Here is a 16,580-nt window from a genome sequence, read left to right on the forward strand (position 1 = left end):
TTTATAATGTTACTTAAAATATAACAAACAATTATTACACTAAAAATATAAATTAGTGGCATTTTTTATTGCAATTAAATCCAATGTCACGAAAAGTTAAATTTGTTCTATTGTAATAATTATATGCAAACTCATAGCAATAATGTTTTTCGAACGTGCAAATTAAAGTTTTAACTAAATCTAATGTCATGAAAAGTTAAATTTGTTCTAGTACAATAATTATATGCAAACTCAGCGATAATGTTTTTCGAATGTGCAAATCAAAGTTTTTTTAGTGTTCAATCTACCCGACTATCACAAATGATTAATGCGGAAATAAATAACATTTAAAATAAACACATTTATTTATATGTCTATATCAATCTAAAAATATAAATCACTTAAAATAAGTTTAAAAAACTGCTTCATAATTGTCTATATTCGAAGTCGGGTTGAATAGGCGGACTTTTTTATGAAATCTTAATTCGATCTCACTCTAATACAAGGTCGGACTATATATATCTAAATTTATAGAATTGTTTTTTACAAATTTAAATCAAAATTTTTTTCTCAAATCAAATTTAAATTCAAACTCAAACCGAATTATAATACCTAATTTAAACCTTTAGACCCTATTTTTTTCATGCAAGTTTCCCTACTAATTACACTACTAGCTCCTTATTGGATGCTTATTGTAACGTTCCAATCTTCAAAACTTATTACTATTAATTAGGTGAAATTTCGTTCCATATTTGCTAACCTCTTCCCTCATTATTCACCCCATCACCATACATACAAATCAGACAAAGTGCTCACGAGTTAATCGCTCAATCTTACCTTACTTTTCCCCTTTTTGAGATTCTAGAATACTTATTCTTACTCCCTTTTTAGTTCTACAATTTCCGTTTTAGTCCGTTTTACTGTATTGTTAACACTTTAAATTTATTTTCTTAATCACTCTTTGTCTTTTACGAATATGTCCACCGTTTTTCCTTCATACATCCTGTTGTAATGTGCTACAACAACAATTAATAACCTTTAATATTTTGTTTTAATAACACTTTAAAAGAAAAAGTAGGGGGAGAAATTTGTAAAAGAGGAGGAAAGGGATGGTGTTGAAGTGCCCAATGTTGCTTACATGTGAGTTGTTTTACGTTAGATAAGAGAAGAGAGTATACCACTTTGATAACTTCGAAAAGTAACTCTTTTCTACCAATAAGTTTTAGTAGCGCATCTCATTTGCGCTTGAACGTAGATTACCTCTTTTCCTCCTTGTTTGAGTTGCACAAAACCAATTCTTAGATTCTGAAATGGTATCAGAGCTCAATTTGCTGTAAGACGATTTCTTTTGGACTTACAAGTGGATTACTTCGTAGCTTCCTTGTTTTGGTTGATCATGCACATTTCTTAAAGTTCTATAAAAGGGAAAGGAAACAATTTTTTTTTTATTAAAATTAGGTAATAAGATATGGAAGGGAATAATGAACTTCATCCCTTACTTGGATAGAAATCGAGTCACAAAGGAACGAAAGGGAGGGGATTGTCCAAATATGATTTTTATCGTTTTATATAACAAAAAAAATATTTTTAAACTCGTAAGAATTGAAAGGAAGAACACGTGTCTTCCTCAGCCCTTCATTATTTTAAAAGGAAGCGAGTCTTTCTCGCTGCATGTATTATTGAAACATAAGCATAGTAAAACTTTGTTAAGCTACCATACCAACAATAAGTTGAGTTTTGTTTCTTAATATTTACTTAGTATTATAAGGAAATCTTAGCACAATATTCTTTATATTAGCTAATACTTCTACAATTGTTACATTAGTACAACTCTATTATGTCATCAGTGCCTGCAACGATTTCTATCTCTGAAATGAATTTCTTGATCTAAAAATCCTAATTTATTATTTCTACGGTATCTAATGTATTCAACCTTGGTCGTAGATTCAATTAATATGTTCCTTCAATGAAATCAAATTAAGATAAAAATCATCCTTATCAATATAGACACTTATATTTATGTTATCTTGCACATAACTCTAATTGATCTTAATTATCAACAAACAATCCTTGATCCTTTGAAATGAAGGACTAAAAAAAATCGATGAAAGCACAAACTACAACGATATACAGAAATAATCCAATATAAAATACATATATAAAAAGTACCATTAAAATATACTCCATATATATTATAACGTCTTTTGAGCCTAGTGCTTTCGTATATGAAGGAACTTGGGTTCGCCCCTTCCTTTGATATCTAACTAAGCCCATAAATAGAGTTCACAAGGCTGCACGCTTTCTCAGGCGTGTTCCAATTGATGAATCGATTGGGTCATGATATGTATAGTAATTGTTTAGTTAGAATTTTTTTTAAATCACAGAATTAACATGTGACATTACAAAATTAATTTTTGTCTGAAAATAATTCACATATGATACTGCATTGAAAAATTAAAGAGATGTTAAGTAACATTTAAAACTAAATGTGCTATTCATTCTATAACCAATTAATTTTAAAATATAACCTTATTAGTATATTTATTAACAACTCTTGCAAAACATGGTGACAAAACTATATATATTCATAATTTGTATTAAAAAGCTATTTAACCATCCATTACATCTAATTTGCATTTATAATCATAACAAAATAACTAAAATTTTGATTTTCTACCTTATACAAATGATACATATTGATATCACGTTTTTTTACACACCCTTTACTACTCCAAAAAGCCATAAATCACCCTCCCTAATTATTTTCCAATTTTGGGTATTCAAAAAAATTAAAAGGGCTTTTCGGAGATTTCAAAACACAAAAAATACTCCCTTTAATTTAGCACTAACGTCACATTTACTTTATACACTCTATCCATATACTTATTTAATCCTTAATATCTTTAATTGTGCATGAATAATTTTTACATTGAGACGAATCAAACAAAATCCCACATGTTTTAACTTGTAGATTAATAATAAAATACAAATTAAAAGTAAAAGATAAATAGTATTCAAAAAGCAAATGTAACGTTGAGGGAGTAATTTTTTTAAAAAATAAATTAAATAAATCAAAAATGATGACTTAGCAAGTGGACCCCACCTCCAAAAAGTCCCCTATAAAAACCACCCTCCCCACTCACTCTTTCTTTGTCCGTGCCTTTAGCCTTTCATTTTGGCTTCTCCGGTCCATCCCCTTTATTTTCTCTCTCTATTGCTTCATTATTCATCAATGGCGGCAGTTCTTACAGACCCACCACAACCTCCACCTTCTTCTCAATCACCTCCCCCTTGTAAACCCGACCCGAAAACCATCCTCGAAAAATACCAACAAGGTAAATTACTCGGTAAAGGGAGCTTCGCTAAAGTTTACCATGCCCGATCCATTTCAACCCAAAAATCCGTAGCTATAAAAGTCATTGATAAATCTAAAACTCATTCTTCTATGGAACCTAGAATCATCGGAGAAGTTGCAGCAATGCGACGATTAAACCACCCAAATATTCTCAAAATCCATGAAGTTTTAGCCACCAAATCTAAAATCTACCTTGTTATGGAACTTGCTAAAGGTGGTGATCTTTTCGGTAAGCTTTCTCGACGACCCGATCATCGTTTTCCTGAACCTATTGCGAGAAAATACTTTCATCAATTGATTGCTGCTCTTCATTATTGTCATCAAAACGGCGTCGCACACCGTGATGTAAAACCCCAGAATCTTCTTCTTGATGAAGAAGGAAATATCAAACTATCTGATTTCGGTCTTTCTGCGGTTGTTGAAATCGCGAAAGATCGTCTTATGCTTCAGACATCGTGCGGTACACCGGCTTTTGCTGCTCCGGAAATTGTGGGTAAGACCCGGAACGGGTATGACGGGTCTAAGGCAGATGCTTGGTCTTGTGGGGTTATTTTATTTGTAATGTTAACAGGGTATTTACCATTTGATGATGCTAATTTGGTGTTGATGTATAGGAAGATGCATAAGAAAGAGTACCGTTTTCCTTCGTGGGTTTCAAAACCCGCAAGGGGTTTGATTACTCGGCTTTTGGACCCGAACCCGGTGAGGAGATTGGGTATTGATGAGATACCAAATGACTCTTGGTTTAAGAATCATGGGTTGGTTTATCCAAGGAGTGTTAGTTTAGGGGATATAGCTTCTTTGGAGGAGAAAAGATATGAGAAGATACTTATGGTAGAAAGGAGTAATACAATGGGAACATCAAGCTCTTGTAATGGTGAAAATGGTGAAATGATGAATGCTTTCGAGTTGATTTCGATGTCGAATGGGTTGAATTTATCTGAGTTATTTGATGAGGATTGTTTGGGATTGAGGAGAAAAGAGAAGAGGTTTACTTCTAGGGAGGCTAAGAAAGTTGTGGTGGAGAAAGTTGGGAAAGTTGGTGAGATTTTAGGGTATGAGGTTGAAAAGAGGGAGAAATGTGGTGGAGGAAGTTGTTGTGTTTGGTTGGGGAAAGATAGGTTTGTATTGGCGGTGACGGTTTCCGAGGTGGCGGCCGAGTTGGTGGTGGTGGAGTTGAAGATGGTGGATGGTAGTGGTGTTGGATGGGATCAAGAACAAGTTTATTGGGAGCAATTGAAAGTTGGACTTGGTGATATTGTTGTGTCATGGCACCACTGAAAGTAGCAGAAGGATGTTTGGCAAAATAGTTCGTGTACCGGTGTTTTAAATTAGCTGGTCAAATTAACAAATCTAATCAGTTACCAGTCATTTGTCAAACAGTCGGGTTAATTTATGTAACAATGGAGTAACATGAACAAAGGAAATTTGATTTGAAATATGATGATCCAAAACAAGAGATCTTCCAATAGATATTGATGGGGAATGTTGTATTGTACATATAAAAACCCCAAGAAAAGGGACTTAGTATTGCAAATTGAATAGCATAGCTTAGTTTCTTTTCTGTAATTTAGAGGAGCTTAATTAGATTATAATGCAGACAGATTGTAGATTTTGTTGATGTTAATGTTAGTAATATGAAAAATTTTCATTTGTCTGTGTTGAATGATTTCAGAATGTAGAGGAATAGGGGTAGTAAAGGGTCCCATCTATGAATGATTCAACCATGTGGTGGTAATGCTTTCAAGGGCTTGAACAAAATGAAGCTAACTTGGCCATGGGCATTGAGCATGGTGATCCTCAATGTATATTTTTCTTCTATCTCCCTTGTAACATATATTTACTAAAGAAATTGATAATATTTTATAAACATATGTTTCCTATTTGTTGACAAGTATTTTTTTTTGACCCAGGTGCGTATTTAGGTAAAATATGTTAGATTCGTAATCTATCTTTGTTGGCTGTTAATGAACATTCAATCATCATAAGTAATCTAATAAGTATTTAAGTGTTTCTTATATCAGGTATTTAGATGTTTATTGTGTATCTATAAGGCATTTAATACTCAGTTGAGACTCGTGTTAAACTTTCATAAGCATTTGATTGTTTGTCGACACTCTATAATCATTCAAGAATTTGATGATAATCGTGCCAGACTCTTGTAATCATTTCAGTGTTTGTCGGGATTCTATAATCATTGAAGATTTTGTCGAGACTCTAGTAATCATTCAAAAGCGAAGGGTTTTGTGACTTGTGTAGGGATCTTGTTAATTAGTTTTTCAAAATGCTACAAAATCACCCTAATATTCAGGCATTTATATCAGAAAGAAATCAAACTAATATTCTGGTGTTTATATCAAAAAGCAAAACATATAATACGTACTACATTTAGGAGTTTTGATTTATGCCACGTTTCAGGCCAAAATCTCATATATGTATTTAATAAATGATTATATTATACATTATTAGATGTGTATTTCTGAGAACAATACTTCTATGTCCCTTTGAGATTATTAAGTATGTGATTCGCAATCTAATTTTGTCGGGTGTTAACAAACTATCAATCATTTATATGCAATCTAATAAGTATTCAAGTGTTTGTCATATTAGGTATTTAGGTGTTTGTCGTGTATTGGTTGTTAACAAACCATCAATCAATTATAAGTAATCTAATAATTATCAAGTGTTTGTCATATATAGATATTTAGGTGTTGTCGTGTATCTAAAGAGCATTTAATACTCAAATGAGACACGTGTAGAACTCTCATAAGCATTCAATTATTTGTCGTCACTCTATAATCATTCAAGAATTTGATGATAATCGTGCAAGATTTTTGTAAGCATTTCAGTGTTTGTCCGGTCTATATAAGCATTTAAGTTTTTGTCGGGACTCTAGTGATCATTTAAAAGTAAAGAGTTGTGACTTATGTAGGGCTTTTGTTAGCATTTCAGTGTTTGTCGGGACTCTATAAAAATTTAAGTTTTTGTCGGGACTTTAATAATCATTCAAAAGTAAAAAGGTTTTGTGACTTGTGTAGAACTCTTGTTAGCATTTTAACGTTTAAGGATTCTATTCATTTAAGTTTTTTTCGGAACTACAGTAATTCAAAAGTGAAGAGTTTTGTCACTCATGTAGGGCTCTAGTTAGCATTCCAACATGCTACAAAATCTTCCCAATATTCACGTATTTATACCAGAAAAAGATAAAATCTATCAAACATATAATGCATAGTACACTTTAGGAGTTTAGATTTATGCCACATATAGGCCCAAAATCTCACACATGCAACAAACAATTACAATTATAGTAATATACATTATTGGACATAAAACAATACTCCTCTTTAATATTGTTAACAATCTTAATTTTGGAGAGTGTTGTATATAGCACACAATGACACAAATAGCATCCGCCTAGACTATACTCGTGGCCTGGCGTCCCTGTTTTCTAGGCAAGTCCGAGGGGACTGAGTGGTGCACAACAACAGCACAAGAGAACTTCCTCAATGAAAGCTACTAGCCATAACATAAAGTAATGACAATAAATAAACAATAGTTGTGATAATGGAGATGAAATTATTTGGTGGATGAAACGAAAAATGATCAATATGCATGTAACATGAAAATGGTGGGCCGCAAATTGATGTGGTTGACATATAAGTACTATTTATCTTTTTAATTATATAATATATATATATATATATATATATATATATATATGTTTTGAATCATGTGAAAACTAATTAAAGTGGTGAAAACTGTAAATAGGTGTATATATATAAAGGTTAAATGGTGCACATATTCGGATGACATTTTAGTAAATAATACAAACTTTTTTTCTTCATAAAAATATGTACACCTTATAAGATAGTATTTTGCCACAATATGTACATCTCAGTCTGATTTTCAGTTTTCACCGTTTTAGTGTTTTTCACCTGATCCTACCAAATATATATATATATATATATATATATATATATATATATATATATATATATATATATATATATATATATATATATGCTAAAAACAAATTCAATTATTTTTTTGAATTACAAGGTGGATTACATTATTAATTATAAAAATTCGCAAAAACAGTGTTAACAATCCAAGATGGACCATCATCAACCCAGACCCTATTACAAGTCACCCATTTAGCAAGAGGACCAACAACCTCATTACACTATCTAAAAAAAAAAAAAAAAAAAAGAAAAGTCTATACGGTCAAAAGCAATAAACACTATCATTCTGTAATCAACAATACTAAGAGTTTATTTCAGCAATTATATCAAATATGTGGATTTATATGTAATAAATAAGCCAAAATTGATTTACAAAGAATATTTGTAAAAGCTAGGTGTAATTAGGGTTGCTTAACAACGCGTATATGCAACTAATTATGGTTAGTTGTGTTTCCATCTTGTTTCCTCCAATGTATCTGCGGTGCACAAGTTTCTTTAAATACTCTTTGGTGCAACTTGTGATTAGGTTGTCTTATAATACTTGTCTCATAGTCAATGTATTTCCTTTTTTTTTTTTTTTTTTGTATCTTTGATAGAAAATTTGTAGGATTCCTATTGAGTTTATGGATATTCCTGCCTCCTATTTTGCAAAAATAAATCTGGCTCATGTACAAATTGGATGAAAATAAAAAAAAAATGTGCAAGTGTGGTAAGAAAAATACTTTCTCCTTTTCAAATTAATTTTTTTTAATAATACCTGATTCATTAATAAAGAGTCATACAACGTCTACATCAGAGATAAAATAGCAAGTACATCTGTACATAACAACTTTAACCAAATATAATTCAAAATTACTTGTAATATTAGAAATATTGCATTATTTATTTATCACTCTAATCTGTGATTAGTTTTTATACTCCCTCCTATTCATCGCATTAGTCTCGTTTGACTTTTGACATTATTCATTAATCACCCTTGATTTATATTTTGTTTTTTTAAAAATTGGAATAAGGAAAATTTAATAGAGCCGATCTAAAAAAAATAAAACTAATTATTTGAAATTGAGAAACTAATAGTATTAAATTGCACTCCTTTTGTTCCTTAGAACAAACTTTAAAGAACAGAGTCATATATTAAATTGTTTTAAATACTTTTAGCTGTACATGAATAGAAATCGAAACCTTTTATGGTTACAAAAATACTTCCTCTATTTTGATTCCTCCGTTTTGATATACTTGCTATATTTTAATTATAGGCACTATTCATCGTTCAAGCTTAATTTACATATTATGCTTAATGTGTAAGTCAAAATATAGTCATGTTGGATCTTGTTTGAATCGTCTAATCACGTACTTTCATAGTATTAACTTTTTATAATTTTTAGATGTGCATATTTCAACATATAAATTAACAAAATAACGCATTAGATTGCGTAAAAAGTTAAATATAGCAAGTATAATAGAATGAAAGAAGTATATAGTAAGACAAGATAATTGATATCCAGAGTCACGAGTATGTTATTTTTTTTTTAAAAAAAAACTAATATTTCCTCTATTCACCACAAATGCTTTTTGGACTCTATTTATCTCATAATTTTAATTTATATTTTATTATTAATCAATAAGTTAAAACATAGTTAAATGAGATCTTATTTGACTCGTTTCAATGTAAGGATTATTCACATCAACTTTCCATAATTTTTAATTATACACAATTGAAAATATTAAGGATTCAATAATTGCATTGAATAAAGTATATAAAGCAAATAAAACACTAGTAGTAAATAGGAGAGAGTATTAATAATTCAACTTTTCATTTAATTATTTGTTATAGATAAATTCACATTTGATTATTATTTAATAAAACAAACTTTCGCTCTTAATATATTAAATATAATGACAACAAACTAAGGGTTATAGAGTGTCGTTTTGAAATATTTAATGAATAAAATAATAGAGTATACAAATATTTCCAAAATAAGGACGTTTGAGAGGGGTGTATATTGTTAGCGATTGATCAAGATGCTAAACTTAAACAATCCATTTAGTTTTTGACATTAATTGATAGGAATGATAATGAAAATTTATTGTATATAACTTAATTTTTTTTTTTTTATAAAATTCATTATCATCTCTTACAACTTAAAAATGAGTTGTTAGTTATGGCAAATGAAAACTAAAAATTTATGAAAAAATATCAATAGTACCGTTAAGTTTTTGTATTTTATTAATGGTAATCCTAAATTTTTTCGATATCAATGTTACTTTCGTGTTACTGAGCTTAAAAAATAAAAGTAAAAGAAAAACCCTTAACGGTTTTAGACGATTTTAGACGGAAAATATTAGAAAATGTTACGGTTATAAGACGCTCAATAAATCATTGATAGGTACCATTGATAAAATAAAAACTTAAGAATATAATTGATAATTTTCCAAAATTTATCGGGCATTATCACTATTTTATATCAATAACTAACCTCTACAAAAACAGATATAGCTATCAAGTAGCAGTGATTAATTTGGTTACTACAACGGAAAAACATAAGCAATACCAAATAAGTAACTTGCTCTATGTTTAAACAAACTTACTTTAAAATGACAATTTTTTAACCAAATCTCAGGCATAAAGCAGAGATGGTGAAACTGAATCTTAATTGCACTCCCCATATAAATAAATCACACGAATTGTGATAAGGTCTCACCGTAAGAAAGTCTTAAATCTGACGAGATAGCCTAAATAAATTAATTGAAAGCATCAATTTTCGTAATTAACTGAATCGTCGCCTTTTTGCCATCGCTATTTAAATAATTATTTGTAGTGAAATTAATAATTTAGGTTCAAACTTCCTTAAATATTTTTTTTAATATTATCAATATGATTTGATTTTATTCCAAATATACCATTAAAAACACTCCCTCTATAGATATGCCCCACTCCCATCTTGAGACATTTTCATATTACTGCAGAAAATTAGTACACCTTGATTATGACCTTTTATTAAACCGAACACCCTTAATTAAAACTGACAAATACTTTTAGTCAACTCAAATAATGAAGATTAAATAGTTAGAACACTGATGAGAAAGTTTTAGATACTAATCTCCTTAATAATGAATATAAAATTAAGCCTAGCTTGATTAGAAGCAGTAATTTTGATGTGATTTGAGGTGTTCAATTATAGAAATTAAAGATCTCATTTTTTATATATGGAGAAAAATAAGTTAAAATAGTATATATTTGTCTTATCATGAGATGCGTATCAATAATATGGGCTTTTATTAGTTTATTACTCCTTTCGTTCTTTTTTTGATCTTTCACTTTGGATTTTTCATACATATTAAGAAAGATAGAATCTTTGGGTTGTAGTGGGTATTATTTTAATTAAATAGTAGTGTGAAGTAATGATTGTATTGGAAGTATGAGGTTGTAGTGAGTATTATTTTAATTAAATAGTAGTGTGAAATAATGATTGTATTGAAAGTATGAGAGAGAAAATAATTATAAATAAAAGAAAAGGAGTACATTAAAAGAAAAGGGGGAGTTTTAAAGGGTAAAAGTGGGATAAAAACTTTCTAAAAATAGAAAGTATTCTAAAGTGGAAAAACTTTTGAAACTACCCATTATGATAATATGGAAGATAAAAAAAAACGGAAGGAGTAATACAATAATTATAAATAAGCCGAAGGATGGATATCTCACAAAAGTAGTGATTGTAGAATTTATTGATTTACATACTATTGTTAGTGATTTTACTTTTAGAAATGCTTATAAATTTTTATAAATTTCTCTCTACTTTTTATATAAATTTTACATAGTTAAATATTTATGCTCAAGCATGATAACAAACCCAATTTACAATCATCCTATTTTGCATATCTTAAGACTCTTAACTTTAATTTCAATTTGTTTTATTTCTTATTGAAGCTAATAATAAGATTCGTACTTAGACCATTAAAATCTGGTAAACAAGTCGTAATGAAGAATGACAAGTAGGCGACTATACTAAGAAGGTGGAGACCGATAGAACTGTGCTTTGTTAAGGAAAATATTGCTCACAATCCTCCATCTTCATAGCCTAACGACTATTTTCCCTATGAATATTATTCCCTCATTTGTAATAATCTTGTTTTTTATTATAACTTTATTAGCTTCTAAGATTATTTTCTTGTATTAATTTTGATTTTATGTAATCTTTTAGTCTCTATATAAGACGTGAAACGGTGGTGCCAAATATTTTCTCTATGAATATTATTCCTGTTGGGTATGGCCCAAAATCCATAGCTCACTAAACAGCCGCATATATCGTCAATCGATCTCCGCACTCTTCTATTGACTTTAAAATCCCATAGGAAGTCTGGTCAGGTACAACCGTTGACTACTCCTTCCTTAAAGTATATGGTTGTATTGCCTATGCTCACATTAATGATGGCGAATTAGCTCCTAGAGCTGTAAAAATGCATTTTTATTGGTCACTCCTCTGAATCTAAAGGATATAGATTATGGTGTCTCGAGTCTAAGAAAGTAATTCTAACTCGAGATGTTACTTTTAGTGAAAATGCTACTATCAATTCCTCTGGTCTGGAGTCTTTTATTTCATCTCCTAACACATATAATCAAGATAGTGTTAGTGAGAAGGTGGAGTTAGAGACAAGAAGTCAGTTTCCCACGATGGAAGATGATGCTTCATCAAGCCCTTGTTCCAGCCATGATGATCAAGATCACGATAATGATTCTCCAATTACCAATGGATCAAGCCAGCCACAAATCTCTCATCAACCAACAGATTACAATCTGGTCAGGGATCGTTCAAAAAGGCCTATTATAAAGTCATCAAAATATTCTGTAGATAAATATGTGCTTGCTTATGCACAACTTAGTTGGCGAAGAAACTCCTGTTGGAGCTGATCCCTCCTCCTGTTCAGAAGCCATCTCTGGTCCTGATTTCTCTAAATGGCTAGTAGCAATGAATGAGGAGATCAATAGTCTTCACAAGAATGGCACATGGGACCTAGTGGAGCTACCTAAAGGCTGAAAAGCAATTGCTTGCAAATGGGTCTACAAGCAAAAGGAAGGCATTAGGAGTTGAACCCGCACAATGGAAGGCACGCCTCGTTGTCAAAGGATGCCATCAAAAAGAAGGTATTGACTTTAATGAAATTTTTTTCTCCTGTTGTTCGTTATACTTCTATTCGAGTTCTTCTTGCAATGGTTGCTATGTTTGACATGGAGTTAGAGCAACTCGATGTCAAAACTGCTTTTCTTCATGGTGACCTTGAAGAAGAGATTTATATGAAGCAACCGGAAGGATTTTGTTGTTCCTGAAAAGGAAAATCTTGTTTGTCACTTAAAGAAATCATTATATGGTCTTAAGTAAGCTCCCAGGCAGTGGGTACAAGCGCTTTCATTCATTTATGATCAAACAAGGCTACACACGCAGCCAGTAAGATCATTGTGTCTATTTTCGGCAATATGGTGGCACTTATATTTATTTTTTACTGTAAGTGGACGATATGCTCATTGCATCTTGTGACAAGTCTCTGATCAAGAACTTAAAATCTCAACTTAGCAAGGAGTTTGAGATGAAAGATCTTGGTGCAACAAAGAAAATTCTTGGCATGGAGATACATCGGGATCGACAGGCCGGTGTAATTAGCTGGAATGCTCAATTGCAATCGATAGCTGCTCTTTCTACTACTGAAGCAGAGTATGTTGCAGCAACTGAAGGTATAAAGGAGGCTACATGGTTGCAAGTTCTTGTTATGGATCTTGGTATACCACAATGTGTCACTGTGGTATTCTTTGATAGTCAAAGTGCTATCTTTCTCACCAAGAATGATGCCTACCATTCCAAGACCAAGCATGTCTCAGTTAAATATCACTACGTCAGAGATATTATTGTTGAAGGTGAAATTGCAGTTAAGAAGGTTCATACTTCGGAAAATCCTGCTGATATGCTCACAAAGCCGCTTCCTAGAATCAAGTTCGATCACTGTTTGGACTTAGTAAGAGTTTGTTCCTACTAAAAGGTTTTTTTAAAAGGGCTCTAACCATAAGTGACCTATGTAATGTGGTCCAAGGCGGAGATTGTTGGGTATGGCCCAAATCCATTGCGCACAAAACCTTCACTTTAAGAACATTTTAGAATGATTTGTTTAGCTCATAAAACTAGTAGCTAGATTATTCTAGTAATAGATATTTGCATAAAAAATACTAGAACATTAGAAATATTATACTAGAAAAAGATTTGTATGGAAATTACTAGATTCATGCCACCTACTAACCTCAAGTATAAATATGAGTGTTGACATCTTATTTCATCCAACCATCCACACAAAAATATCTTTCTTGTATAATTATTCTACTTTACAAGCTATTATCTTATATCCTTGTATCAATCTCTTTAATTATAATATAGTGGAATTATTTTTCAAGTGCTCAGTTTGTGTCATTTTCTTAATAGCTCTTCTTGCCCTTTACACTTTGATTATTTCTCGATTAAATTACATTTCCGCTAGCGCTCTTACCCCAACAATTGCTTCTTTTGTAATTATCTTGTTTTCTAGTATAACTTTATTAACTTCTAAGATTATTTTATTCTATAAGTTTTGATTTTATGTAATCTTTTAGTCTCTATATAAGACATGAAACGATGGACTGATGGAGCCAAAGGTTTGATGATTGCATTATAATCATCATTTGCTATTGTCCTTTTCCTAGAAAATAAGGGATTTGAAGGGTAAGGATAATAATCATGATGAATGATCAATATTAAGAATCTTCTTACTTTTTAGTGATAGACCAAGATGGGTGAGAATATCCAAAGCTCAAACCCCAATCTTTAGACTCCTGTCACGTTAAATCTTCACTAACTTTTATCTAGTTTTTATTATATATTCACTCGAATAAAAATCACTTCAGACTTAGATTTATTCATCAAGACTGCATGCAAGACTCATTAGTTTTTACGCGTCACCTATGTCAGTCTTGTGAACAAGACTCGTTGCAAGACTACTAGAGTGAGGTGTTCAACGGCTCAGGTCGGGTAAGGGCGAGTCATGACAAATTTAAACGGGCCGGGCAGAACAAAGTCCGTTTAAACCAACTCACTTTGACCCGTTTATTAAAAGTTCATAAAATAGTTTTTTTATTCTACTTTATGGCCCGTTGGGTCAACCCACCTATGTACATAATAATATCATATGAAAATAAAAAAAGTAAATTTTTTTGCAACTAATTCCTATAATTATCTGAACAGGCTCTGCGCGAACCTTTACACCAAAGTCTTAATGGACTGACCCATTTTGATCCGATCTGCTAATATCCGTTAAATGTGACCCGATCCTTGACCCGTTGGTTCGACCCACCCTGTTAAACACCTCCAGACTAGACTAGCATTGTTGACATCCTAGTGACAGTTGAGTTGTTCAATCTGATAATAACAGTGCACAATTTGCCATCAGAAAGACTGACAGAGGGATGCAAGACACCAACTTATCACAAGAGCTGTTCAACATAAAACCAAAACAACAATCACAATCAACAAATCAAACTATTGACTTTACATTAATCAAAACTCAGAAAATGGAATCAATTCTTACCTTAATACATAATCATAAAACCAGAGTTTTTTCAACTTATAATGAACATTTTAGATGCCTAGTCAGCTTAAAAGAAAGCGCTTCGTTTCAACACCGAACCTTTGGCAGAAGACGGAGTCTTGGACTTAGCGGGGCTTAACATGGTTTGTCTTTTAGACCTTTGCGTTCTAAGCAAACTTTTCTGCGAAGAGGAGCCATTAGCACCTAACTGAGCCTTCTTCATACGAACCTCAATCACCGTACCCTCAGGATCGACAACATTCTCCTTTTCTTCTAAGTCGAGACTTTGTGTTTGCAGCTCGGTTTTTCTCTGCCCTTTGTTGGAATGTTTGTTTCCGTCTTTTTCATATCTTGCTTTCTCCGATTTCTGCTGTTTCTGAAATCGAAAACTACAAAATGTTAGGCTTATCTTCGTATCAGTATGACAGTAACCTAATTGCTCTATATCGACTGAACGAGAAACTGACCATATCAAAGAAACCGATGTGTTGGGATGGTGTACGAAGACTAGAAATCTTCGACGATACAGGGCTAAATTTTGTTTCTTTGGTGGAATCTTTTCTTGGTGCAGTTTGGGAATTGTTTTTTTGATGGTGTTCTGGGGTTAAACTACAAGAATCCTGTGAATATGCTGCTTTCAAGCCACTATTTTGAGTAATACCTGAATTAAAATCAAAGATTTAGTTTATGAAACATGCATGCTACTATAAGACCTCTTATCAGGGCCGTTCCTGACCTAAGGTAAGGTAGGCATTTGTCTACATAGGACGTAAACACCATTTGTAAAATTATAACTGATAATTATAATATAAAGGGGTTTGTTTTCTGTTATTTTGTCAAACACCCATCAAAAACTAGAATCAATCATCTATGAATAGGCCCATTTATTTCATTTTGCTAAGGGCCCACAAAATGTCAGACCGACACATACTCTTATAAAAGGATTTGACAAAGAAACTTAGAAGCAACCTTCCATCTCAAAAGATTTCAACAAATTAGTCCCTACTTTGTCCGCGAATGTCCTACATGGTTTAAAATCGACAGATCTAGAACTGTGTAAGCCCGTTTCTATGGACGACGTCAACCCAAGTCCTGCAGTAGTAAATGATATCAGAATTAATAAATGATTGCACATTCATGTTATATGTTCTGTAGGTTCATTGTTACCATATCTGGTGCTTGCACGTATAGGTGGTTTTTCGATATGCACAGCAGAAACCCGAGTCTGACCCATATTTCCTGTCGATTTCACTGCCCGTTTCCTGCTATCAGTGACCTTAATCATTCAGGACAAGAATGATTAGCCGAATAATCAAATAATACATCAAAAAATGTCGTTTTCAGGTCCAAAAGTTTCCATTAAGTGTATAAAACAAGCCATTCAACAGCACATATTCCAAAATTACCAGGTCAGAGTGTGCCAGTCTCGATTTTTCCCCTGATCTTCCGACAGATGGATGATGTCGTCTGGAGCCTTGAATTGACATCGTCATCTGGTAAACACAAAAATATCGATAGGTAGTAGTCGTGTAATTTAATGCTAACTGGACTGATTACAATTTCGTTTATGAAAAAATCAGGTGTTACCTTACTTGGAGACGCAACTTTCCCTTTCGTTGATGCTGCAGCAGGCGGAAACAGAAAAGACAGCACAGTAAGAAGATAGGATTAGTGCAATATAGTGA

The 16,580-nt window shown here is 32.0% G+C and overlaps 2 protein-coding genes across 2 annotated transcripts; one reads left to right on the top strand and one right to left on the bottom strand.

Annotated features, from left to right (window-relative positions):
* Positions 1-3,137: 3,137 nt before the first annotated feature.
* On the top strand, positions 3,138-5,228 carry LOC130801608 (CBL-interacting serine/threonine-protein kinase 4-like). Its single transcript, XM_057665485.1, has one exon. The coding sequence runs from the start codon at positions 3,212-3,214 to the stop codon at positions 4,613-4,615; it is 1,404 nt and encodes a 467-aa protein (XP_057521468.1). The 5' UTR covers positions 3,138-3,211; the 3' UTR covers positions 4,616-5,228.
* A 9,604-nt stretch (positions 5,229-14,832) lies between these two features.
* Positions 14,833-16,551, bottom strand: LOC130801522 (uncharacterized). The gene is made up of 6 exons (XM_057665390.1): positions 16,483-16,551; positions 16,302-16,388; positions 16,063-16,171; positions 15,865-15,987; positions 15,363-15,556; positions 14,833-15,271 (listed from the first exon to the last, which is right to left on the bottom strand). The coding sequence occupies exons 2-6, from the start codon at positions 16,386-16,388 to the stop codon at positions 14,963-14,965; spliced, it is 822 nt and encodes a 273-aa protein (XP_057521373.1). The 5' UTR covers positions 16,483-16,551; the 3' UTR covers positions 14,833-14,962.
* Positions 16,552-16,580: the final 29 nt, after the last annotated feature.

Source organism: Amaranthus tricolor, chromosome 15 (assembly GCF_026212465.1).
Source record: "Amaranthus tricolor cultivar Red isolate AtriRed21 chromosome 15, ASM2621246v1, whole genome shotgun sequence".
Lineage (NCBI taxonomy): Eukaryota > Viridiplantae > Streptophyta > Magnoliopsida > Caryophyllales > Amaranthaceae > Amaranthus > Amaranthus tricolor.

What these genes read in the sequence shown, in the direction of transcription:
- LOC130801522 (XM_057665390.1), bottom strand. Translation starts at nt 16,388, where the DNA reads ATGACGATGTCAATTCAAGGCTCCAGACGACATCATCCATCTGTCGGA. An exon ending in ACGTGCAAGCACCAGATATG is followed by an intron (nt 15,988 to 16,062) that starts GTAACAATGAAC and finishes TTACTACTGCAG; the next exon opens with GACTTGGGTTGACGTCGTCC. An exon ending in ACATCGGTTTCTTTGATATG is followed by an intron (nt 15,272 to 15,362) that starts GTCAGTTTCTCG and finishes TTTCGATTTCAG; the next exon opens with AAACAGCAGAAATCGGAGAA.
- LOC130801608 (XM_057665485.1), top strand. Translation starts at nt 3,212, where the DNA reads ATGGCGGCAGTTCTTACAGACCCACCACAACCTCCACCTTCTTCTCAA.